This window comes from Ranitomeya imitator, chromosome 6 (genome assembly GCF_032444005.1).
Source record: "Ranitomeya imitator isolate aRanImi1 chromosome 6, aRanImi1.pri, whole genome shotgun sequence".
Taxonomy (NCBI): domain Eukaryota; kingdom Metazoa; phylum Chordata; class Amphibia; order Anura; family Dendrobatidae; genus Ranitomeya; species Ranitomeya imitator.
This window is the reverse complement of record NC_091287.1, coordinates 68,310,804-68,337,460: the sequence shown is the minus strand read 5'-3', so window position 1 is coordinate 68,337,460 and position 26,657 is coordinate 68,310,804. Positions and strand designations below refer to the sequence as shown.

At 40.1% G+C, this 26,657-nt stretch overlaps 1 protein-coding gene across 3 annotated transcripts in view; it reads left to right on the top strand.

Annotated features, from left to right (window-relative positions):
- The window catches only part of DPP6 (dipeptidyl peptidase like 6), a 1,887,605-nt gene that overhangs the window by 1,681,769 nt on the left and 179,179 nt on the right, over positions 1-26,657 (top strand). For all 3 annotated transcript variants that reach the window (XM_069729746.1, XM_069729744.1, XM_069729745.1), the window contains exon 7: positions 17,198-17,285. In XM_069729746.1, coding sequence (XP_069585847.1) covers positions 17,198-17,285 — 88 coding nt within the window. The remainder of the gene's footprint in view (positions 1-17,197; positions 17,286-26,657) is intronic.

The following is a 26,657-nucleotide window of genomic DNA, read 5'->3' as shown; positions in this document are numbered from 1 at the left end:
TAATATCTGATTGTTGGGTGCCCTGGTTATCAGACCTTCACCGATCTGGTCATGGACAACTACTTTAAGTAACTACTTGCAATTCTATTAAATAAGAATGTAAAGACTCCTTTCCTAAAATTCTGGGTTATGCCATTTCTCTGTTACTTTTGGAAATCTGAGTATTGATAAATGGGTATTACCATTCACTTGTTAAAGAAGTGTCCCTTATCACTAATGAAAGTATTAGAGTGTTTTTGAACATCAATTCTCAGTAATTGGGATTCCTACTTGCCAATTTAGTCATAGATTTTTAGGAGGAATATCAAAATAACAGCAGAATGCTGAAATCTAATAACATATTTTCCAAACTTATTATTTAATGGGGAATGCAAGTATTTGGTTAAACAGACATGTCAGATGAGATGACAGAGCTATTATAATCCCTTACTATTAATGGCACATCCAAACCATGCCTTGTACATTACGTAGATGTGAAATATACTCACAGCCGTAAAATAGAGAAAAACATAATTGAAAAAAAGTACCATGCAAAGTCAATACTTTCAAGACAGCTGGTGTTTTAGTTGACTGGCTCAAGCGTAGAACAACATCACATGTATCTACAGTAGGTGTTAAATGGAGACTATTGCACCATCCTGCCATCCTATGAGCTACTACAGTCCCTAGTGGTCCCTGTGTGACCCGAGAGAGCCTCAGTCATAAACTAGAGGATGGCAACTCAGGCACATTCTGCCTGAAAGGCTGTTGAGCGCTTTATGTTCCAGCTAAAGAAGTGGAGGGCAGAGAAGAGTGTCTATTACCTACAAAAGAGAAAGTGTGCTGAAAAAGGAAAGATCCTAAAGTGAGTAAAATAAACCACAGAATACAAAATAAAGTATAAAGTACGTAGAGTTAGAAAATATGCAGCCTACTTCCTAAAAAGAAACAGAAGATAAGTACAGAATAAAAGCAGCAAAGAGATAAACCCTAGCTGGAATTTCACTGACTTTCTTTAAACTACAACAGAATGCCTGAACATACAAAAGAGACTATCACCAACAGGAAATGCCAGCTGGGGGAAAGAATATAAAGCCGCACCAGAAAGGTTATAGGGCAGACAATAAAAACACCTGTGTAAACCGCCTGTAGGTAAATTAACAAAACCTAAACACCCAGAAAAAAGACATGTTTGCTGTGGATCGGCGGATAGAGAAGCCGATCACAAAAAACACAGGTTCAAGAGTTGGAACCCAGAAACATGACGGTTATGTATTAAAATTGCATGTATTATGCATGACAATGGTATGGCAGTTCCTCTGTTTCACTATTATTGCTGATGGTATTTCAGATGTCCAATATGTAAATTAACCCCATAGTATGGAAATGGATAAATAAATTTCAATTTTGGTCTGTGTTGACATGGCTGCAGTGGTAAAGGTTGTTACCGCTGCAGCCAATCAATGGAATCAGCAGTCATACCTTTAAAACCCTTGAGCCCAAAGAGCCGTCGTAACTGTGTCATCAATGACTGGGACAGCAAATGTGCTGGAGCGTCAGGGCATAATTACAAGTCACTTTCTTATCCTTATTCAGAGGATGCCTATAAAGTAAAACAAAACTATTTTTAAGGTGCCCTCGTATTTGGTGTATATATGCATGCTCAAATATAGGGACAATGTTAGGCTTTCTTTCGCAATAGACTCAGTTTTGTACCACTAACTCCAAAATAATTTTGTCCATGTTGATTAAAAATAAAGGCTACATGAAATTAACTATTTGTTTATCATATAGTCATGCTAAGAAAATAATTAAAATCACATTTAGCATTTTTGCATTAATATAATAGACAGTAGTGCTTACCATGCATGTCCAAAGAACAGTACCACCTGAAATACATGTACTTCTCATTAAATTAGAATATCATCAAAAAGTTAATTTATTTCAGTTCTTCAATATAAAAATTGAAACTCATATATTCTATAGAGACATTACAAACAGAGTGATCTATTTCAAGTGTTTATTTCTGTTAATGTTGATGATTATGGCACCTGTAGTAACCTTACAATTATAATTACAAGACATCAGTAATGATACAAAAATTCTGGACATAGTGATGCAATTGATAACCATGAGAAATAATAGTAATATAATTAATAGTACATTTGTAGTTACAATAGTACTGCTTATTAAAGAGTAAACTTTTTTTAATTAATTATCTTCCTGTCATGGTTAGGACAAGGTTTATGTCCTGTGCTCTCAGGGTTAATGTTCTTAGCCTCCCTTTCAAGATGGGAGGGCTATTTATACTCGCTCCTAATCTGGTATCCTTGTCAGCTATAGGTTTTTCTGCAGTCTGTATGCTTGACCTCTGAAGTGTGTGCTGGCTTGCTTTGTGTTTTGCTGTCACCTGCTTTATTCGTTTTCCTGGATTACTGACTTCTGGCTTGGCTTCTGATTATTCCCTGACTCTCCCTGTTGGTATCTTGTAATCTCCTGGCTACGATCTCTGTTTGCTTCACTATTCTTTTATGCTTGTCCCTTCTGTTTCCCCGGTGTCTGGCTGTGCCCCCTGACCGCCTCCCACTCTGTCACATAATTGTAGGTCCTTTTGCTTTACCTGATCACTCTGTCTCATGTGGAAGGTCCCGTTGGTGTTCATGTTAGTTACCCGGTGTCTGGTCCAGCTCCGTTGCTGTTGGGTGAAGTTTCCCCTGCAGCATTAATACCCGGGTATCGTGACACTTCCCATCCTCCAGGTATTGGACAGTTATGAATTTCTGTAATTTTCTTTATCTTATTTTGTTCCCTTCTCTCACAAACCCTGTGCTACAATGTTGTTTGAATGACCTTATACTCTTTCAGAAACTCCTTTCCACTGCTGTTAGCAAGATCCATACACTATACTCAAACCCTCCACGAACAGGATTTTCCCTCTCTGAGCCCTTCAGTCCCCCACACTGCAACTCAGATGGGAATTCTTGTACTCTAATTAATATACATACAGCATATAGAAAAAGTTAGTTACTGTTGTAGGCTTATCGCATGAGTTGGATTGTCTCTAGGTCATTGTGAGAAGCACAGACCAGAAGTGGTGATACAGTGGAATGGAGTTGTTGGCTGAAACATGGAACAGCAAGGACCAATAAATCTGGATATGCTGAATGGTAGGTTCATGGGCAGAGCTGGAAGCACACGAAACAGTAGAGCAAAACATGGACTGCACAGGAACAGCAGATATGTGTAGACTATTTGGAAACTTGTTACAGGAGTGCAGAAGCAGTCAGGACCGCAGAGATGAAGGTCTGGTCAGCATAGGGATGATGAGAGGAGTTGGTTATCAAATAACTTGACACAACAGAGTTGAAGGTGTGGGCAACACTAGGAATAGCAGAGATAGACAGTAGTCTGGAGCAGATGGACAGATTGGACACCGGTCTTGAGCAGAACCAAGTTTGAAATATGACTGCAGGAATATTTCTGGTAGTTCAGTGCAATAGTACCTTAATAATCATGTGGCACATGGCCACCTCATTTGACCATACAAGCCATTAGATTTCACAGATCTGAGTACCCAACAAGTGTAGAGCCAGCCATGGAAGAAGGCAGCAAAGCCTGGTGCTGGAGCTGGAACAAGTAAAAGTTACTCTTTAACCCCTTCATGACCTTGGGATTTTTCGTTTTTCCGTGTTCGTTTTTCACTCCCCTCCTTCCCAGAGCCATAACTTTTTTATTTTTCTGTCAATTTGCCATGTGAGGGCTTATTTTTTGCGGGACGAGTTGTACTTTTGAACGACATCATTGGTTTTAGCATGTCGTGTACTAGAAAACGGGAAAAAAATTCCAAGTGCGGTGAAATTGCAAAAAAGTGCAATCCCACACTTGTTTTTTGTTTGGCTTTTTTGCTAGGTTCACTAAATGCTAAAACTGACCTGCCATTATGATTCTCCAGGTCATTACGAGTTCATAGACACCTAACATGACTACGTTATTTTTTACCTAAGTGGTGAAAAAAAATTCCAAACTTTGCTAAAAAAAAAAATAAAAAAAAAATTGTGCCATTTTTCGATACTCGTAGCGTCTCCATTTTTCATGATCTGGGGTCGGTTGAGGGCTTATTTTTGCGTGCCGAGATGACGTTTTTAAAAGCAGCCGAGAAAAAAGTGAAGGTCATACAAATGGGGATCACCACACAATGGATTCAGCAAAAAATAGATATAATTTTATTAATACAGTACATATGAAACAAGCTATAAGGAAAACACACATTAAAAACAATTAAAAAGGGAACATCTTTGTTCCTAGAAAACACAGCCCGTAATAGGGCTTACACCTGCGCCAAAGAGAGTGGGTCAATACCCAGTAGGAGAATGCCTATATGGACACCACTGTACATATACATACAATACAATAAAGTGAATCCATAAACATTTGTTCACAATAAACAGGGCGAAAGAAAATTTTATCAGCGTGTAGCATTGCACAGTTTATCCCAAAAGTGCTGCCGCAAATGCAGCCCTAAATGCTACCCCTAATGAAGGCATGTCCCTTACTTAGGTATACACAGAGGCAAAGATCCTAACTCGCATCACCAAATAAGGCTAAAAGCAAGTAAACATACAAGGAGCCCCCTGTGCAGCCATGCAATACAATATCATGAACCGATCATATATGACCCAATCAAGTAAGCGCAGGTTCAGAGATGACGTTTTTAATGATACCATTTTGGTGCAGATACGTTCTTTTGATCGCCCGTTAGTGCATTTTAATGCAATGTCGCGGCGACCAAAAAAAAGGAATTCTGGCGTTTCACATTTTTTTCTCGCTACGCCGTTTAGTGATCAGGTTAATGCTTTTTTTTAATTGATAGATCGGGCGATTCTGAGCGCGGCCATACCAAATACATGTAGTTTTGATTTTTTTTTTTAATTCATTTATTTTGATTGGGGCCAAAGGGGGTGATTTAAACTTTTATATTTTTTTTATTTTTTTCATATTTTTTTTTTACTTTTTTTTTTTACTTTTGCCATGCTTCAATAGCCTCCATGGGAGGCTAGAAGCAGGCATAGCACAATCGGCTCTGCTACATAGCAGCGATCATCAGATCGCTGCTATGTAGCAGAATTGCAGGTGTGCTGTGAGCGCCGACCACAGGGTGGCACTCACAGCTGCCGGGGATCAGTAACCATAGAGGTCTCAAGGACCTCTATGGTTACTATTCTGAAGCATTGCCGACCTCCGATCATGTGATGGGGGTCGGCGATGACGTCATTTCCGGCCGCCTGTCCGGAAGCGGTAGTTAAATGCCGCTGTCTGCGTTTGACAGCGGCATTTAACTAGTTAATAGGTGCGGGCAGATCGCGATTCTGCCCACGCCTATTACGGGCACATGTCAGCTGTTCAAAACAGCTGACATGTCCCGGCTTTGATGCGGGCTCACCCGCAGGGGTCATCAATGCAGGGGATCTGACTTCGGACGTACGAGGTCAGAAAGGGGTTCAGGCTGCTTTCACATCACTCACAATCCGTCGAATTTTGAAAAAAATTGATCCTTCGCAGATTGTGAAAAACTGATGCGATGGATTCGTTTTTTTGCCAGATCCGACTAGCTAATCTGAGTAATTGTATCCTAAAAACATCGGTGCATGCTCAGTTTAAAAAACGGATCCATCGCTGTCCGTTTTTTCGATGGACACAAAAAACGTTACTATGTCTGTTTTCCCTGGCCGCCGGACAAACAGTTTTCGTTGGCTCCGGCGAACGACGGATGAAACGTGAGGCAATCCGTCGCTAATACAAGTCTATGAGAAAAAAACTGATCCGGCGGCAACTTTTGCTGGATCCGTTTTTTTCAAAATTCGCCAGATTGTGACTGACGGCAAAAAACTGATGTGTGAAAGGGGCCTTGCAGTTCCACTCATAATGCCCATAAATAGTGTCAGCCATACACACTCTTATTTCTATGATCCAGAGATAGTGCCCATTAATAGCACCAAACAAAACAGAGATAGCGTTACATGGTATCAAGATATATAGTCCAGGTGCCCAAATGTTGCAATACATTCCCCAGTTTACTTAATACACTGCAATATGATATAAATTATGTATACAGTGCTCAAACCATGAAAAGCAGCATACACTTTAATTGTATATGCATTACCTGAAAAGTTTAATATTACCTAAACTCAGTTTGTGCATATTTGCTGTTGGTGACAGAAGAAGAAATCCAACAATCCCTATGCTGAAGTATATATAGAAATTTACTGCTCTGCTACTTTATGATCTGTTTTTGCTGGCGGTAGAGGAGCAGCTGCCGTCCCCTTTACTTTTGGCCGCACCATACGACACCACTGTGCTTGAATGTACTGAGCACATACATTTCTATGTAAGTAGAATAGAATAGTTAGAGCATTTTAGCACTAGATACATTTATAAAAACTCTTTTAAATAGCTACACTATTTTTTATTCTCTACTTTTGCTTGTTTGTTTGCTTTCTTCGCTCTTCGTCTGTTTACCCGCAATGTTAATTGCAGCTTCCTGGTAAAGCGGCAGAGAATACATAAAGATTATATTCCATGAGATGAGCACTCCAGGCTTCAGAAATCACCGATTATGCATGAATGTCTGCTAGGTTTCAAAAGGAATAATTGTATCTCTTCTGCTGTGTAAATTGCTGAAAAAAAAAGCATTTAACTTTTGTATGCCTCCGCCGATCCTGCAGGTAGGCGACTTTAGCGGTTACTGCCATATAGTGTAACCTTTTCTTAGGTGAAAGAAGACACAGCCAGAAATATGCAAACTGGGAAGAGCAGTTTGTAAACTTATGCTAATATTTGCTAGTGTGTGCTCCGAAGGGATAGTATTACAGTACTGCCGGCGGACTGCGACCTGTGGCCAACAGAGAGGTTACTAACAAAACGACCCGTTTCTCATATCGTCCGATACCCTTGACAAGATTAGCGATCTCCAGCCCCTGATAATTTAGGGATTTCTCCGTTTCATGGCTATGAAGGCGGCAAATAAGTGGAAACTTTGCTGACAACCATAGTTTCTCAGATAGATGTCTGGATATAAATGTGATGTTACAGCTGTTTTTGTAGATATCTGAATGACAATGTGTTAAACAGGATATAAAGGTGTACAACAAAGCAGGTATCAATAAATATACAGGGTAAGAATCAAAACTCTGCAGATCTCTGTGGCATTCTCGTATTGTTACTGACTTTCCTTTGGGCTGTATATAATGTAAAGTTAATGCCAACCAATCATCGTTGCCTTCCCTTTAATGGGCTGGAAGCCTACCCCATGCTAAAATTTAACACTACCCATTAAATAACTGTCTAATAGCTGTTCATTGTGACACCTGCATACACAATTCATGGTTCACTATGGTGAGGTAGTCACTAAGTGAGGGTGACCAGCATGGACAGGAGGAGTCGATGCAGCAGATTGTAGAACAGATGGCATACAGAACAGAGTTCCATATGGTGGATGGCACATTTGAACAGCAAAGATCAGTAGAGCTGGATATGTGTAGAGGCACTTGGAATAGCAGAGTTGAAAGGGGCAGGACATTGGTACAACAGATACAAATGTATGGAGAGCACCTTGGAACAGCAGTCATGTAGACAGTGCCTTAATGCAGCAGAGCTGAGTGTGCTGGCAGGACCTTGGAAGAGCAGGGGTGTGAAGGCAGCCAGTTACATTTGATGTATACTATTTTCTGCATTTTATTCTTTGAATGATTATTGTCCATCAGGGAAAACGTTAATACCTTTATTTCGCTGACTGTTGCTGAGGCTAAATTTGGATTCATATATCCACCCCGTTGTTTGTGTCTGTATACGTTGAATTGTTTGTCAGTGTTGATTTATTATGTAATAAATATCTCAGACTCCTCTTACTATATGGTTGCACGCATTTTTTCTATGCAACTTTTATCTTTTCATAACACATATTTGTTTTTGTCCATATTTGTTTTGTCCTACCTCATTTTGTTCTTCTGACATATCAGATGATCAGTTGAGTGTGGCCAACATTAGACCTGCATCTCTTGCTCTCCAACTTCCTGCTCATAATCTGGAATGTGCTATTCCTATATCATCTGAAAAATGGTGAAAAGTACATTTTGCCATACTCATCTAAAGTAATTTATCTCGCATTTTAAAACTCGGTGACATTTATTTTAGTGGTTAAAAGCTCTAGCTAGAACACCTTTTGGGTATATATCAGAAATATACTGGAATGTAACCACATGTTTCTCTTGTGCCAATGTATTAAAAATGTCTGGTTCGGCACTCTCCTGCATCAAGAAGAGGACCTGATTGAGGAACAAGGGACGACTAGGAAATAGCCAAAGTTTTTGTGCGATGTCCTTTCCATTGTGCCATATCCCAAACATCTTTCTGGTATGAAAACTCATATAGCACAAAAGCTCTGGCAAGTGTCCAGGGTTTCAGAGCGGCATTGGAAGAAAACACATTCACAAGATGACTTCACTGCATTCAAACGGGCAACACTCGCTTTTAAATCTGCTCTCACCTCTGCTAAACAGGCCTACTTCACAACCCTCGTATATTCCCTATCTACAACCCCAAACAGTTATTCAAAACCTTTAACTCCCTCCTCTGCCCCCACTGCCCCCTTCAACCTCCCTCATCTCTGCTGAGGACTTTGCCACACACTTTAAAAATAAGATCGACCAAACAAGGCAAGTCTTCACTGTTCAACCACCACAACCCTTTGTATACCAGACCAATGCCCAAACCCCATAACCTCCCAATCCAACATTACTGAAGGGGGACTTAATTGTCCCCTCTCCAAAATCGCACCTCACCACCTGTGCGCTTGACCCCATCCCACCTCCTCACCAACACACTTATCCCATCCCTAACCCACCTCTTCAACCTATCACTAACTTCTGGCACCATCCCTTCTGTATTCAAACATGCCACAATCACGCCTATCCTTAAAAAGCCAACCCTCGATCTAACAGCTATGTCCAGCTATCGCCCAATATCACTGCTCCCATTCGCTTCCAAACTCCTGGAGCAGCACATCCACGCTGAACTTTCTTCCCATCTCTCATCTAACTTGCTCTTTGACAATCTACAATCTGATTTCCGCCCCATCACTCAACAGAGACAGCCCTGACCAAAATCACTAATGACCTACTTACAACCAAAGCTAACGGACAATACTCTGTACTCCTCCTAGACCTGTCCTCTGCTTTCGACACAGTTGACCACTACCTCCTACTACAGATCCTCTCCTCCTTTGGCATCAAAGACCTCGCCCTATCCTGGATCTCCTCATACCTTTCCAACCGCACATTCAGTGTATCCCACTCCCACACTACCTCCTCATCCCACCCTCTCTCTGTTGGAGTCCCCCAAGGCTCTGTAGTATCTCTGTAGTAGACCCCTACTCTATACACTCGGCCTGTGACAACTCATAAAGTCTCATGGATTCCAGTACCACCTTTATGCTGATGACACTCAGATCTACTTTTCTGGCCCAGACGTCACCTCCCTGCTGTCCAGCATCCTGGCTATCAGCCATATCCTCCTTCTTCTCCTCTCCCTTCCTCAAACTCAATGTGGACAAATCTGAAATCATCTTTCCTCCATCTCATAGATCTAACTTTCCTGACCTATCTATCGCAGTAAAGGACATCAACCTTCCCCCAGTACCAGAAGTCCGCTGCCTCGGAGTAACCCTTCACCCTACACATCCTTTTCTGTGGACTCCCTGCTAACACCCTTGCACCTCTCCAGTCCATCCTTAACTCTGCTGCCTGACTAATTAATCTCTCTCCTCGCTACTCCTCTGCTTCCCCCCTCTGCAAATCTCTTCACTGGCTCCCAATCCCTCAGCGTATCCAGTTCAAATTACTAATACTGACCTACAAAGCCATCCATAACCTGTCTCCTCCATATATCTCTGAACTAATCTCCTGATATCTTCTCTCACATAATCTCCGGTTCTCCCAAGACCTCCTTCTCTCCTCCTCACTTATTCGCTCCTCACCCAACCGCCTCCAAGACTTCTCCCGAATATCCCCATCCTCTGGAATTCTTTGTCCCAACACGTCTGACTATCAACCACATTCAGATCCTTCAGACGGAACCTGAAAACCCACCTCTTCAGGAAAGCCTACAGCCTGCACTGACCCCGCTAACTCCTCACCACCACTGAAGCTACCGCCTCACCAACGCCGGAGCTTCTGCAACTCTCAACCTATTGTCTCCATCCCCACCATCCTGTAGAATGTAAGCCCGCAAGGGCAGGGTCCTCGCCTCTCTGTATCAGTCTGGAATTGTTAGTTTGCTTCCTGTAAGTGATATCTGTAATTTGTATGTAACCCCTTCTCATGTACAGCACTATGGAATCAATGGTGCTATATAAATAAATAATAATAATAATAGAACAAATTTTCCAAATGTAATGAGCCTAAGCTTTCTAGCTTGCTTAGAACAGCTAGTGGCATGGTGACACTTTTCTCATTTATTTAGTAACGCTATATGATAAATTCAAGTAAATAATACCATTACACCTAAATCTGAATGCCTTCAAAACAGTTAGAACATTGGTGAAGAAGACATATGTGACCAACTTTAGTCATTCCAGTAAACCAGATTAGTGTGAAGTGATAGCAAAAAGAGCTAGAACCTTGGTGAAGAAGACATCTGTGACTAAGTTTAGTCATTCCATTGATCCAGATAAGTGTGAAGCGATAGGGAATCTTACAATGGAGGACAGTCTCTTCTGTACAGTACCAGCATTTTTTATATTTTGATGATCACATTGCTTGCTTATCTCGGCTATTACGTTTTAACGTTTTGTAGACCTACAAGGCATCCAGCTTACATTGAATAATCAGAACCAGTGATTAATGAGAGCCTTATAATGGCACCCTTAATGTCCAACTTTCATGATAAGCCATACCAATAGCATTGCCGTTTCAGAATACCATTTTTTTTTTTTCAATTACTGGAAGTTTTCGCTGAAACATTTCTTCCGATGACAAAAGAACTTGTCTGTATGCTCAGTATCTCACATAATCATCCAAATATAATAAGCCAGTACCGGTTATTGACAATGGACTACACGTACATGATATACCAATGAAATCTTTGTGCCATTTCACATTACAATTCATTGTCTTCTAGTTTGGGATTTTTTTCCTGTTCAGCCACTAAAGACAAAGAAAGCATGAGATACAAAACATTCTCTTGATTATGATGACAGAGTAATGTCTAGTTCTCATTGAGCAGATGGTGATTGTGTGTCCAAAGCTTTACTTACAATGAGTAACATATTTCTTTGAATTGTGCTTGTCTGGTTGATGGGCTGAGCGGGAATGTACAGCTTTAGATTCTAGTTAACCCTCTGACATCTACTACATTTCCTCCAATTGTTCTGAGCTGCTGAAGTGCTCCCGCTTTAACATTGCCGCTTGATGGGAAATTTGATGAGCAGCTGTGTCTTATTTCATGATGAGACTGTGGCAGGAAGTTGACTCCTAATATAAGTGAAGATTTATCGAACTGTGAGATAACTCCAGAAGTTGGATATAGACTGATAAATCTCAATTATTCCAAGTTTCTGTTTCGAACATGATAACCGAAGTTACAGACTGTTCATGAAGAAGTTTCATTGAAGAATGTTGAGACGTCAATCTTAACCAAAGGTTTATGTAAAATGGTGGCTAAACAAATTGCTGCTTCAGGACCCCAGGATTGAAAGAAACCAAATTACCGTAAGTTAACTGCAAGTAAAGAGGAAGAAAGACATCGAGTGACTGGAAAAATCAGGTGATTTTTTTCATCCACTTTTTATCTTTTTTCCCTTTACTGTTTTTGCTCTATTTTTTCGTTGGAGCTAGCGATTAGACTGTGGGTATTTGTATATGTGACATAATGGCTTTGTGTTCCATTAAGTCCCTCATTCCATGCTGTTTTATCTTCAAGCAAGATTTAGAGACCTTTGCCAATTTATTATTGAATAGAGAAGGGGAAAAATGTCCTAATGTCCCAAGCAGTTAGGTTTGTGGCAATGTTAATCAGCCCCAGTAGGCACCCTTATTTTAAAGTTTGGTATGAGATGTTTTTAAGTACAGTATATGTACATTTTTGCCCTTAGCATTTTCATGTGTGTGAACTTGCTCATACATGGATCGATCAAAAATGGAAGTTTTGATGCCTTTGTAAAAAACAGAGCCTATGAGTGATAACATTTACTCAAATTCAGTCAAATGTGATTGGCAAACTATATCTGAAGGCCAACCTCGCCATACAGAATATATAGCTATGATGGTTCAGTTTATTGTTTGGACAGCAGAAATCCCAACCACAGTAGGCCTCGCTTGGCTGAGCATTCCTGTGTTGTCTATGGGAAAGCTGCCTCCAGATTTTCAGTTGGCAGTTTATCTGTAGAAAGCAAAAAAATCAGCAGTCCAAAATCAGACATGTAGGATCCTTAATTCTCCCAATAATCACCTGTCCGGGTGCACCTATACACATTGGAGTGTTAACTGAACCAATAGAGATCAGTGATAGTCTAATATGTGGCCTTTATTCATTTGGGAGGCTTCCAACTCTCCTTCTAAAGGTAACCTCAGTCAGGAGAAGGAAAGATCAGGATGGTTCTATTTCAATGCCTAATACTTTGTTCTCTTAAAGGGAAGGTACTGCGTTTGTAGGTTATTAATAAATCGCTGTAATGTAGCATAACATGCTGCTATAAGCAAGTTTGAAATGCATGTGAAACAGATTTCATGTGTTATATGAGTTTAAAGAATGCACTGGGGGCTGACATCTTGGTTTTGCAGCAGTAGGAGGGCACTATCAGTGTCAGATTACGGCACCCCATGGACATAGGAGATAATAGACCAGCACGGACCCTATCTGTAACATTGTAGCAGCATTAGCAGTGAGCTGGGCACGCCTCTGTGGGCTGCACAACTCACTGCTGTAGGTGTGACTAGCTGCCATTTTATTATAGCCCTGTGCTATCTATCGCAGGACAGAAGAAGCCCTCACTGCTCCTCTGTACTCCAAGCAGGCATGTCCTCTGCTCCTCACAAGCTGCCCTGTGTGCTTCTCCTGCTGTGTCTCCCCCTCCCCCTCACACACAGTCCCTGTGATCTCTGGTAAGCTGCACTCACAGCCTGCAGAGAGGGAGGTGACACCTGGAGAGAGAGAGAAGGCAGCTGACAGGACAGGGATTAAGGTGGGGGAAGAGGAATGGCAACAATGTTATTCACAAAAAATGCTGCTGGGTCCACTGTGTTCTGCTCCTCTGTAAACAAGCTGTGCCTCTGATGCAGTAACTGCTGGTGACAGCAGGTCACAGGGCAGTCACACACAAAATGGTGCTGCCCTGTGATGCTGCTTTTCATTCTTATTGTTGGAGCAGTAACTGCCGACATCACCATTTCCCTCCCCTTTTGGGTGGTCTAATATCCCTGGGGCAGAGCTGCTAAATCTTACTATAGCTGCTTGAGATCTAAAACGGAAAATGCTCCCCCTAGTGGTAAATATGTATATTTGTAGAAAAATATATAATATTTTTCATATAGAAATGTTTGCCAACAGTGCAAACATTGCATTAATACATTTTAATTACTATTTTAAGCTTAATTTCACAAAAAAACAAAATGCAAGAAAACTGGTGGCACTTTCCCTTTAAGAGGTAAATAGATGATTCCTACCCTTAATTGAGGTACATGCCCTCTTGTTCCAGCTGAGTGTGTGTATATGGGAGGATTAGTAGGAATACTTGTCTTCAGCCGCTATTACAATGGTATAGACCCCATTAGCCAGATATGTATAGTAGTATGTGACATCATTAATAGCCATCAAGTATTACTGTAGATCAGTGGTAACCAAAGAGTGGTAAGGAATCACTTATTTATATGAAAATCCTTCAAAAATGGGGCTCACTGAAAGAGATAGTAAAACTTAACCTTTATTAAAAAATATTTAAATAACCAAGAAACATACTACAAAATTGAAGAAGTGCAAAAGTGTGTGTCCTTTAATTTACGAGGCAGTACGGTGGCTCAGTGGTTAGCGCTTTGCAGCGCTGAGGTCCTGAGTTCAAATCCCACCAAGGACGACATCTACAAGGAGTTTGTATGTTCTCCCCGTGTTTGTGTGGGTTTCCTCCGAGTTCTCTGATTTCCCCCAAATTCCAAAGGCATACTGATAGGGAATTTAGATTGTGAGCCCCATCGGGGACAGCGATGATAATGTGTGCAAAACTGTAAAGCGCTGCAGAATATGTTAGCGCTATATAAAAATAAAGATTATTATTATTATTACTAAAATTGTTCTATTGTTGATGTGACTACCTTGGTATGTTTCAGGCGCTATGCAGCTTTGCACCGCCCCTTCAGCTCCACAATTGGCTAAGCTAGCTACGCCCCCAGTGTACGTATCATTGGGAAATCCAGATCTGTGAGATTCAATTTGTCACTGAGTGGCCAATTGGATGAGGCCGGGGTTCGCGTGGTTGAGATTTTAAATGACCGGTATCTCTATGGCGTCAATTGATGCAAGTCTATGCACAAGCAGGACGCACCATCAGTATCCTATCTTGTAACTTTGAGTGTGGTAATCTCTCTATAGGGGAGTTAAATGTACGTTCTTGAGCCACTACTTAAATACAGAGATTAGCACTGATGCCCTGTACAGATATGAATGGGAATGACCAGTTGCATACATAGGAGGTCATTCTATGATGTAATATGAGAATCTGTGCAATATTTTTAATAGGATTTAGAAGCAGGACACATTGAAGAGATTAGGGTACAGATGTATAAACACCTTATAAGACAGGTTACACTCATGTCAGATGTATGTACAGTGTGGGCACTGCGTCCTATCAGCGTAGAGATACTGTATGCTATCTGAAGGTTTAGTCGTGAGGATACTCATGTCTCTCAGTACGGTGTTAATGCATACGTGAATTGTAGTAGTTTTATAATATTGCACTCTCAATATATTATCGTATGAACCATAAAGGTTCAGACGTTTTAATCCTTTAATTTCATTGTACTGACCATACTCATATATCTCTGTCATTCAAGAGCACAAGTGCATGTAGCCAAAAGTAAAGCCAAAAAAATTGTTATTTTGGCCTCCATCTGAAAAATATGCATGTAAATATAATTTGTCTTACTGTATAGGAAAGCACAGCAGACTACGCTATCATATAGAAGGACAATGCAAAAAATCATATAGCATGCAATGTGTTTTTTGTTTTTTTTAAATGGCCCCTATAGTGAACGGATTCCTATGTATCCCTTCTGGCTTTTGGCCACCTTCAGAGTGTATGCGCCTTACAGTGGGCACAAACCCAGTCTTCCTAATTACACTTAATGGATCATATCCATAATTGTGTGAATCCGAAAGAACTAGCAGACACAGTATCAGATAGTTTGACCACTAATGTTGCAGAATGAAAAGTTTGTGCTTTAATTTCATGAAAAGACAGACTCATGGTAAATGGACATGCTATTATAAAACCCCATGCCATAAAGTATTTTAATGACCTGGAACGGGACAAGTCTATTGACTCCAGTCTTTCGCCATTTCCCATGGTTGTCTTTTCTTTCATAGGAAGATTTGACAATACAAACATTTTCTTGCATCGGTTGTAGGATGTCGTGGTTAGCCAAGACACCTTTATTTGGCTATCAAGGATTGATACAATGACACAATGCACAGATATAATGATGAATGTATGTTAAGGTCACCATTTGTGACTGGTGACAATCTCATTTTACAGCGTTTTAATGTTTATCTGGGAAGGTTCATGCTTCACTCGTCAGTGTAATTGAGTCTTGTGCTTTTGAAAGATGAGACATTGACTGGAACTGACAACACTCGTCTGTTTCCTTGTCGAAATTATTCGTTTTAATCATTTTTTCTCTCCACCTTTGCTTGATGTAACATTGCTATAAAACATTTGCTTTAATTATAGCATTTTCTTGTGTGAGCTCATTTACTATCCTGTTGATCAAATGCGCAATTTTCTTCTATTTTGATGACATGGAAAAAATTAATCACTAAACTGAAATTAGTGATGTGAGATGATTTAACCACCAAAACGTAAATGGCTATCATTATACATAATGAATTTAACTTCTGTCTTTCGCAGAAGTTTACATCCATCGTAAAGTATTCACGATATTAAGATTAAGATAAAATTAGAACATTTTTGTTAAAACTTACAATGGAGTTATGGATTTCCATATTCCAAAGATTTGTTTGTTTTTTTACTAGTGATGAGCGAATATACTCGTTACTCGAGATTTCTCGAGCACGCTCGGGGATCCTCCGAGTGTTTTTTAGTGCTCGGAAATTTAGTTTTTCTTGCCACAGCTGAATGATTTACATCTGTCAGCCAGCATAAGTACAGGTGGGGGTTGCCTGGTTGCTAGGGAATCCCCACATGTACTTATGCTGGCTAACAGATGTAAATCATTCAGCTGCGGCAATAAAAACTAAATTTCCGAGCACTAAAAAATACTCGGAGGACACGCGAGCGTTCTCGAGAAATTGTGAGTAACGAGTATATTCGCTCATCTCTATTTTTTACTTGTCATGAACTTTTAGTGTATTTTTTCCTAATCTCTTGTCTTTTGTGTTTTTTTTAATACATTTACACAATGCAGGTCTGGCAAATCTAAAAAATTGCAAATGGATTTTTGTGCTCTCCAGGGCGCAACACTACATGTGTCAAACACGCACCTTATTTACAAAAGAAAATGGTGGTCCTCTGATGAGGTTTCACCTGACTAGCTGCCAGTTGCAGAGTAAACGGAGAGATAACATCTTGCTCTTGCTTGGAACAATTTTGCGGAATTCTTTTAGTTAGCCAATCACTGGCTTCATCAATGACCTGTGTGAGCCAGTAATTGGTTGATCAGGGATTTCTTGCCATTTCTTGTGTGTCAAGATGGAGTTCGGAAGTAGAGACCAGTAGGGACCAGGTAAATGTCAGGACAAGATTTATTTTGAACTACTCTGAGCCCTTTGCAAAAAAAACTATGTTGGGAATACTTCTTTAAGAATACAATTGAACAATTGATCAATTTATGCTATGCAGAAAATGACAATAGAAATATGATTATGTAATTGGTCATTATTTTGATTTGCTACAACTGATGTACTTATGTTCCCTTTTTTCTTTTTCCTTTTTTTACAGAAAACTTACAGACTTAAACCCACCAGAAGTAGAGGTAGAAAAAGCATATCTCCAGTATGCCGGATGGGGCCCTAGGAGTCAGCAACTGGTAAGTGGCAAAAAGATGCAATTTTCATATAGTATAAGTGAACAGAAAAAGTTGAATATGTTTGTAAATACATTGCATTCCTTATCTCTTACAATTCCTTATCTGTTACAACATATAATTTAGTAAGGAATCTGACTGCAGGCATCAGCTTAAATCTCATAGTATTTGCTAGTTATAACTACATTAGATGACTGTATGGTTATGTCCTTAACCCAGATTTGGAGGTCTTAATTCTTTGGTCCGAATGCCTAAATCATTTTCTTTGTAAATCCCTATCTATTTATTGCCCAATATAAACTGTTTTCTAATACATTTGCATTATAGATTCCCTATCCTTCCTTAAATGCACTAACTGCTTTTCTATTTTTTTTCTCTGCTTCCTTTTTAATGATGCTTTGTTTAAGAATCCAAGTGCATGCTGGGATACTGAAACAAAGCATCCTCAGTGGGCATAGGCTGCAGTCACTGCTGCAACCCCTGTCATCAGTGATGCTCATTTCAGGGCTAGTCCCTGCACGGTATGCACTGTGTAATGTGCACAATGACAGTGCACGCTCTGTAGCCAGCTCAGATCAACAGTGGCGTCACTTGTGGGGGACTTGACTGTGTATCTGACTTATATACTGGAAAAGTAGGTGCTATTGGCCCATCCCAAATTCAGCATTTAATCATGAGCTGTGCCCAATAACGGGCCTTAATAATCCAGCAATGAGCAACCCCATGTGAAGGTAATTTAGAGCCTTTTATGTTTTTAAATTCCCATGACTAAAGGTACTGCAAAACCTGAAACACATAGATATCAATGTCAGCATGATGGTAGCGCTGTCCTAACATAACGTTTTATCATATATTCTCTGCATCATATCCATTTGAATATAGAAAATTGCTTGTTCGTCAGAGCCGGATCAACTTCCATTGTGTAAATTGCCAGATAACTTATTAGACCTTACTAGTGATGAGTGAGTGTGCTCGTTACTTGAGTTTTCTGAGCATGCTCGGGTGGTCGCCGAGTATTTTGGGCATGTTCGTAGATTATGTTTGTGCTTCCACAGCTGCTTGATTTATGGCTGCTAGACAGCATGAATACATGTGGTGATTACCTAACAAACAGGCAATCCCTGTGTGTTTTCAAGCTGTCTAGCAGCCACAAATCATGCAGCTGCAGAGACACAAACATAATCTACGAGCACGCCCAAAATACTCGGAGATCACCCGAGCATGCTCAGAAAACTCAAGTGACAAGCACACTCACTCATCACTTGACCTTGCTAATTTTCAGCAAGTTTAATCTATTGATTTAGGGAATTGAATGTTTGTTTGGTCCTTTATGCCATTTGAGCAGCTCATGCTATTCCTATGGTAGGCTTGTTATGCTTTCGGATATACCACCCGTCATGGTGGCGCATGATGCATCTATAGCCTGTGTGCAGTGAGAAAAACAAAATTTAAGGCATAACTTAAAGTGAACAAGTACATGTTCTGTATAGATGGACGGTAGGCCTTCAGCATTCTGTGGCCATTGCCTGCCAAAATGACAGCTACATGACTGCTGAAGACTACAGTGTTTACACAAGGACTTCTTCCCAAATATCTGCTTATTCTATTGCAAAGCTCTCATTTAAAGTTTTATTTTCCAAATCTTTTGAAAATTTTAGCTGTATGAAGCAGTTACTTTGTCACTTCTCTGCCACGAGTTCCCTCCTAATGCTGCCAATCTTGAAAAACAAAATATGACATCAACATTAAATATGCACAACTTGTAAAAGTGCTGACATAGCCAAGCTAGCGGTCTGATCATTCTGTTTATGTTATTAGAACTCTTGTGGGAGATATAAAAAGAGAAGCCTGAACTGACAAAGTAAATACGGTTTTCTAACTTTTTAAACTAGGCTGCATACAAATTAAAGCAGCACTCCCACTAACTTTTATAACCCTTAAATGTGTGTGTACATGCATGAGTGAGTGCATTAATATACTCGCGTGCACCACTGCTCTCTCCGGTGCACGGCACCGTTCTGCTCCTCTTCTCTGAGATGTCCCCGCTCTGCAGACTCTTCGGGTTACACTGCTCTCTGTGTGACTTGGAGGTATCTTTTACAATAGAGGCCTATGGAGCGTCAGTACGAGACTTCATAAACTTTCTTTGTAAAATAGACTTCGGCTCATTCATATTGCATAGAACAAAACGGCTAGTGAGAATTGCAGTGACGTCACTGAGGAGCAGAGAACAACGGTGCTGGACGGCAGAGAAAGCAGGGGTAGGTGAGTATATTAATACACTCACAATACACTACATGCATGTACATACAGATTGAGTGAATACAAAAAAGTTAAGGGGAGAGTCCCCAAGGACAAAATTAAAAGGTTGTGGAGGCTCATTTTTATCAGGTCCATACAAGCGTGCTCTGACATTCTGTACACCATGATGCCACCCATATCAGCATGGGCTTTGTGGCTCATTAGTATTCACTGATTCACTTATCTAATTGTAGCTTTCTGTGCTTGCAAAATTCTGCTTAGATACGGTTATAAAATAGCTAGTTGTATAGAAGCCATGTCGCTCTTGTGACAATTACAATACAGAATGGTGTTTTATATAGTTGGCAGCACGGTGACCCAGTGGTTAGCACTGTTTATTTGCAGCACTGGGGTCTGAGTTCCAATCCCACCAAGGACAAAATCTGCGTTTGAGTGGGTTTCCTTCGGATGATCCGATTTCTTCCTACACTCCAAAGACATCCTCATTCGAAATATACAGCTCTGGCAAAAATTAAGAGACCACTGCAAAATGTTCAGTTTGTCTGATTTATCTCTTTATAGGTATATTTTTGAGTAAAATGTAAATTATTCTTCTATTCTATAAACTTCTGACATGTCTTTAAATTTCCAAGTAATAAATTTTGTATTTTTTTTTTGACAAAGAAAAATGGTCGAAATAAAAAAAAACAAGTGCTTTCAGACCGCAAATAATGCAAAGAAAACAAGTTCATAATCATTTAGAAACAACAATACTAATGTTTTAACTCAGGAAGAGTTCAGAAATCAATATTTTGTGGAATAACCATTATTTTTAATCACAGCTTTCATGCGTCTTGGCATGCTTTCCACCAGTCTTTCACACTGCTCCTGGCACAAAAATGTAATCAGTTCTTCTTTGTTTGATGGCTTGTGACTATCCATCATCCTCTTGATTACATTCCAGAAGTTTTCAATGGGGTTCAGGTCTGGAGATTGGGCTGCCCATGACAGGGGTTTGATCTGGTGGTCTCTTAATTTTTGCCAGAGCTGTAGATTATGAGCACAATGGGTTCAGTGATAATAATGTCTTTAAAGCACCGTAAAAGTTAATGGTGATTTATAAATGAGTAAAATAACAAAATAAATATAGTCCAGAATTCATAATAACAATAAAAGTCTCCAAATATCATTGACTCCAAGATTATTCTAATAATAAATTTTCTCAGGGAAAATGTTTTATCCCAATAGGCAAGATGCAAGCACATGTAGATTCTTCTGTTTTTCTTTGCATACCACTTTGCCAGTTGTCCTCGGTATATCTAACGCCTTGCTACATGAAGGGCAGGAAACATGGTGCAACCATCCACCATTAGTTAAAGGATAAGGAAATCTTTATTCCATACTCACAAATATAAAAGACATGCATTGCTTTTAACATACAAACACAACTTGGTTGCCCACTAGCCCTTGCCTGACCTAGGTTTCTCTTGATTCTGGGCTTCTTCAAGGGAAGCTCAAAATGAGGAAGAAGCCCTTAGTAAGGCAAAACCTAGGTCAGCGAAGGTTCAGTTGGACATGATTGTTTTTAAACAATGATTGTTTTTAATTGTGTTTACATCAAACTGTTCAGCTATCTTAGTCCTTTTTGACACTTCAATTTTTTTTGTTTGTATGCGGTCCGTTTTTTAAGGACCGCAAATACCAACATACGCACACCCATTGTATTCAATGGTGGTATGTGCATGTCTTCACGCAGCAGGGACTAAATGCATGCCTCACACTAATGGCATACAGATGACATCCTTGCATCATCAGTGTGACACATAGCTGCGCCTGGAAAAACAGTACAATTAGCGCTGTTCCCCGGCGCCGGGTGCTGAAGGCAGCTCTCATCATTGTTGCCTAGTCTCCGTGCGATCAGTGAGACCAGGTGATGCTGATGGAAGTTGGAGTCAGCACCTGCTGTCTGTGTAGCATATATTAGATAAATAATAAAATAAAAAAACAACGTGGGGTCCCCCTTCATTTTCATAACCAGCTGAGGAAAAGTCGTTGGCTGGGGTCTGATGTTAGTATTCTGGAAGCCATAAAGGTTCCCAGGTTTTTATTATCAGCTCACAGCTGTGTGCTTAACCTTTACTGGTTATTATAGGGAAGAGTCCCCCCAAAATAATGATGTGGGGTTTCCTCTATATTTTCTAACCAGCAAAGGCTAAACATCCGTGGACTGATATTAACAGCCTAAAAAGGGGTCACGGATATTGGCCCCCTCCTAGACTAAGAACATCAGCCTTCAGCCACCCCAGAAATGACACATCCATTTGATGTGCCAATTCTGGAGCATAGCCAACACTCCAAAAGAATAGCAGTGTGACATTTAATGCAGTCAAATATTATGTGCAACTCCTGGGACCACTGCTATTAACAAGGAATCATTACCAAGTGATTTGCTGGGCAGTCGATATTATCTATTGATAGGTTAATTTATTACAGACGTTCATAGGCTTTGGATCCAAATAATCATCCAGATTTAAAATAAGCCTTTCAGAGGGAATTTCCTATTGAAGAAATTTGGATTGTCCAGTAATTTTATAATTCTCTTTGCAATGGTGGCAAAAAAGTGAAAAATTGTCCTGATATGCCCAACTCCAAAGTCACTCCTTTATGCCAACTATAACAAGGTAAAAATAGGAACTTCAGTTAACTGTGTAATGACTCTGACGGCATCCATACACATTTGATAAAAGTCTTTTGAACTCACTGATGGTATCAGCTGACCATCTAATGTGTATGCCGCCCTAGCCTCAACAAATTATGACTGGGATCAGACAGTTGGATTTCAATCACCTGTTCCTTTTGTTCGAGGTGGATATAAGCATCTTCCAGTGGGTCAGTCATAGATAAGGGATAGTCAGGAGAGATAGTCGTCAGCCAAATGATAGTTCAGATATCTCATATGTTTAAATTCTAGCAGAGGCCCTCTAATATAAAGGAGGGGGTCGGGCAAGATAAATACCAGCCAAAGGTATTAAACTGACATCTTATGTACAGTATATGGTCAGCTTAAAAGCGGAACTTACTATTCCTAATAATGCACCCTTCAGTAAAGAAAAGAAGAAATGTTCACCACGAACAATTTCCTCATAAAGAAAGGAATTGAGATAACCCTAATGTCAAGAAATAATAATAGTAATCTCCAAGATCCCTCCTTATTGAGGATCAATTCTTTTGGCAATCATATACTGTACATTAGACGTATGTTGGCTGAGACTCTTGACCAGGCAGCTATCTAGTGGATAAAGGTGTGCACCCCTCCAAAAAAACACATGGGGCTGTTATTTTTCAACATTTTTAGTACTTATCAATTTGGGGCTGCCTCTTTTATTTAATAAGAGTGGGCAGACCCAGATTAGTGAATTCTCTACATAGCAGGTCTTAACAGAAATGCTTAATGACCCCCGAAAGGACACAACTTTCTCGTAAATTTTCGGGTTGTGGAATTCCGGCATGCAGAGCGGGATCCCACAACCCTCAATGGCCACTCTTGTAGAGAACTTGCTCTTTGCAAACTTTACTAAGCTCTTATGAAACAGTAACTGCTCTAGTCATGTTCCGGTGTGCACACATCTGTTCTTGCATTCCTCGCAGCTGTATTACAGCTTAGTCATTCTCACCTTCTGGTGCTACGACTACGTGAAAAAGATTCAGGACTCAGTTGTAGCTTAATTTGATATTGGTCATCTACATAAAGAAAAGCATATATTCTTGTTCATCTACTGCGGAAACAGTGTATTTACAATAAAAAGTTGTATTTTCTGCGGAGAATATGATTTATCTTCTGCCAAGGATTCCACCCTTTACCTGCACCTCTACACCCACCTTATAGAGTGCTCATGAAATCTTACTCTTTGGCTATGAGAGCAGCTGGAGAGAAGTGGGACCCCACTTTGCATAAGTTCAGGTGCAACATTTGTTAGAATGTTGAAGGGGGCATTAGAAACGTGTTTGAACATTTCTGGGTCTCGGGCTTCATCTATGCCAGAAGTCCCAGCTTAACAAGCCCACTCGGTGGCAATAATAAAAAGATATGTTTGGGATCAAGTGGGGGACAGTGCAGAGTGCAGGAGCCAGAGAGGGGAGTGGTAAGGTGAGTTTGTTTGTTTTCTTTTCTGTATTGATGGTCCTTTACAGTTCATCAGCCATCATTTTGCTTAATCGGTGTAGAAGCAAAAGAAAACAAATTGGTATTTTGACAAATTTGTGATATTCGAGTAGAATTCAATTCCACTTCAATATATTTGCTCATCTCTAAAATGACCTTGTGCATACTCATTAGATGCTTCAATGCAAAGGATAGGATCTGAGTCAGGCTATTGCTACTAATGTATATGTAAATTTCCTTAAACAACAGGAAAATACAAGTATAGAATAAGCCCAGTGGCTGATGTGAAAATTGCAGGTTTTTACTTTTTTCTCTTTAATACATATTGTGATATGGAAAAATAACATTGCCAAAATTTAAAAAAATAAATAGTTTTAACCCAAAAAACAATTTAAACAATAGTTCGTTTTCTGATGACACATTCCCTTTAAATTCTTCAACAGAGGGTTATATGTGACTTGCCTCTTCGAGAACAAAATCTCTTGCCCCACCTATTGGAGGTAGCAGCTCAGTATTGACCCTTTTAAGAGTCTTTCTATAGGACGTAAGGTGCTGCAAAGAACAATGGCAGCCTATTACTATTATTGATCGTTCAGTGTTAATTGGCGGTCGTTTAAAGAATCTTTAGTATATACAGCCAACCAAAATTGTGTCTTAAAGGAAAAGAAATCTGGGATCTTGCCTCTGATCAAGGATCAATGACTTACTTTAAGTGATCGGCATGATCACATATCTGCAGCATGATGACGATTATATCACTTTGCCCTGTAAGCCTGATATTGCAGTGTGCCAAACAAATTTTCTAAATGACCTTCCTTCCTCTGTTTCTTAGTATACTTACTTTGATGGAAACCCTCTAGCATTGCCAGACAGACACCTGTAGGCGAATACGACAGCATCAATCTCTTCTACCTAAATTGAGAATTGCATCTGCATGACACACTGAGACCTATAAATAAAAAACCTGCGGCACTTAAAATAATCAATCCCTTTATGTGGTACATCTTGGGGCTATTGATCAAGGCAGAAAGAAGAACTGTTGGGAGAGTGCTTTTATGTAGATGTTAATGTCCTCCAAATGAATAACAATAAGGTGAGGGATAAACAAATAAAGGCCTGAGTTAATTATCCGCGTGATAAAAGTTTATTTTAGTTTTTAACCTCAGGCATTAAGTACAAGGTTAGTCAATCTCTCTGGATAAAGGATTAATGCTAAACATAAAGAAGGTATACTCCAACATGAAAAAAAATACAAGTACAAAAACATTTCAAAGTATATGCACAAATTTAGCCAACATAAAATATCTCTCTGGATAAGAGTTGAATGTTGCCATCTTCCATCTCCTCCACCTCCAAATTATAACCTTACCAATTCCAAATCCTCTTTTGATTGTTCTTCCTGCCTCCTATCTTTGAGTCCTCACATTATCAGCAATTTTTGATAAAAAAAAAATACTATCCACAATAGAGATCATACGATGAAAGAAAGAAGATATTGTTAGAGGTAGGTTTGGAATTTATCAAGATCTGGACTATAAAAACAGGAAGGAATAACACTACAGGGTGGGCTATTTATATGGATACATCTAAATAAAATGGGAATGGTTGGTGATATCAACTTCCTGTTTGTGGCCCATTACCATATGGGAGGGGGAAAACTTTTCAAGATGGGTGGTGACCATGGAGGCCATTTTGAAGTTGGCCATTTTGGATCCAACCTTATTTTTTCAGTAGGAAAAGGGTCATGTGACACATCAACCTTATTGAGAATTTCACAGGAAAAACAATGGTGTGCTTGGTTTTAACATAACTTTATTATTTCATGAATTATTTACAAGTTTATGACCACCTATAAAATGTGTTCAAAGTGTTGCCCATTGTGTTGCATTGTCAATGCAACCCTCGTCTCCTACTCTTGACACACTGATAGTAACACCACAGAAGAAATGCTAGCACAGGCTTCCAGTATCCGTTGTTTCAGATGCTGCACATCTAGTATCTTCACAGCATAGACAATTGCCTTCAGATAACCCCCAAAATGAAAGTCTAAGGGGCTCAGATCGGAAGACCTTGATGGTCATTCAACTGGCCCACAATGACCAATCCGCTTTCCAGGAAACTTTTCATGTAGGAATGCTTAGACCTGACATCCGAGATGGTGCACCACCATATTATGGCTGCAACTAGGGCTTATTTTTTGGAGTAGGGATTATATTTCAACCATACTCCAAATATCCTGTAAGAGCTTATTTTTGGGGGAGGTTTTATTTTCAGGGATACACAGTGCTAGGACTGGCGGAACGCACGAAATAATAATATTAGAGAATATGAGGTGCGTTCACAGGGGTCCACCATGCAGAGATGACACCTGCAGCTAAGTAATGGCAGATGGACACTTGTTCACACGTGGGTTAATGGAAGCAAACTCTGTTGCTTCACAGAGTCGCTGTAAATACGCTGCGCCCTGTTAGCAGTCACAGGGTACAGCTGAAAGACACTAGTGAGATCCCTATTAATCACCCCCACTAAATTGGTGATTGGACTCACTCTGAACCTCGGTGGCATTTGAGCCCGCGCCTGAGGATGCCCCTGAGTCAGATGCTGAGTCCAAGCGGGAGTTCCCACCCTACACTGACTAGCAGTCAGGAAAGCGCACTGATTGCACACGGTGCCGTACAGGCAGGCACTGCAAATATATGCTGAAACATGTGCAGGTAGCACTGTCAGGTGCTAGGTAGCTTCCACCATTCGCGAGCAGTCATCATCACTAGGGATGGGAATGATTAAGGAGCTTTCATCCATCGCCAGACATTCATCTACACACACGTTATCAAGTTTATACAAGCGCATGGTCGTGCGGCCATGTGAATCTTTAATAGCTGTAGCTCTCAAGGACCTTCCTAATAGTCTAATAGGAGCAGCTACAGGACCTGAGCGTGTGACCCCCGATCTACAATGGGAGGTCATCCGTG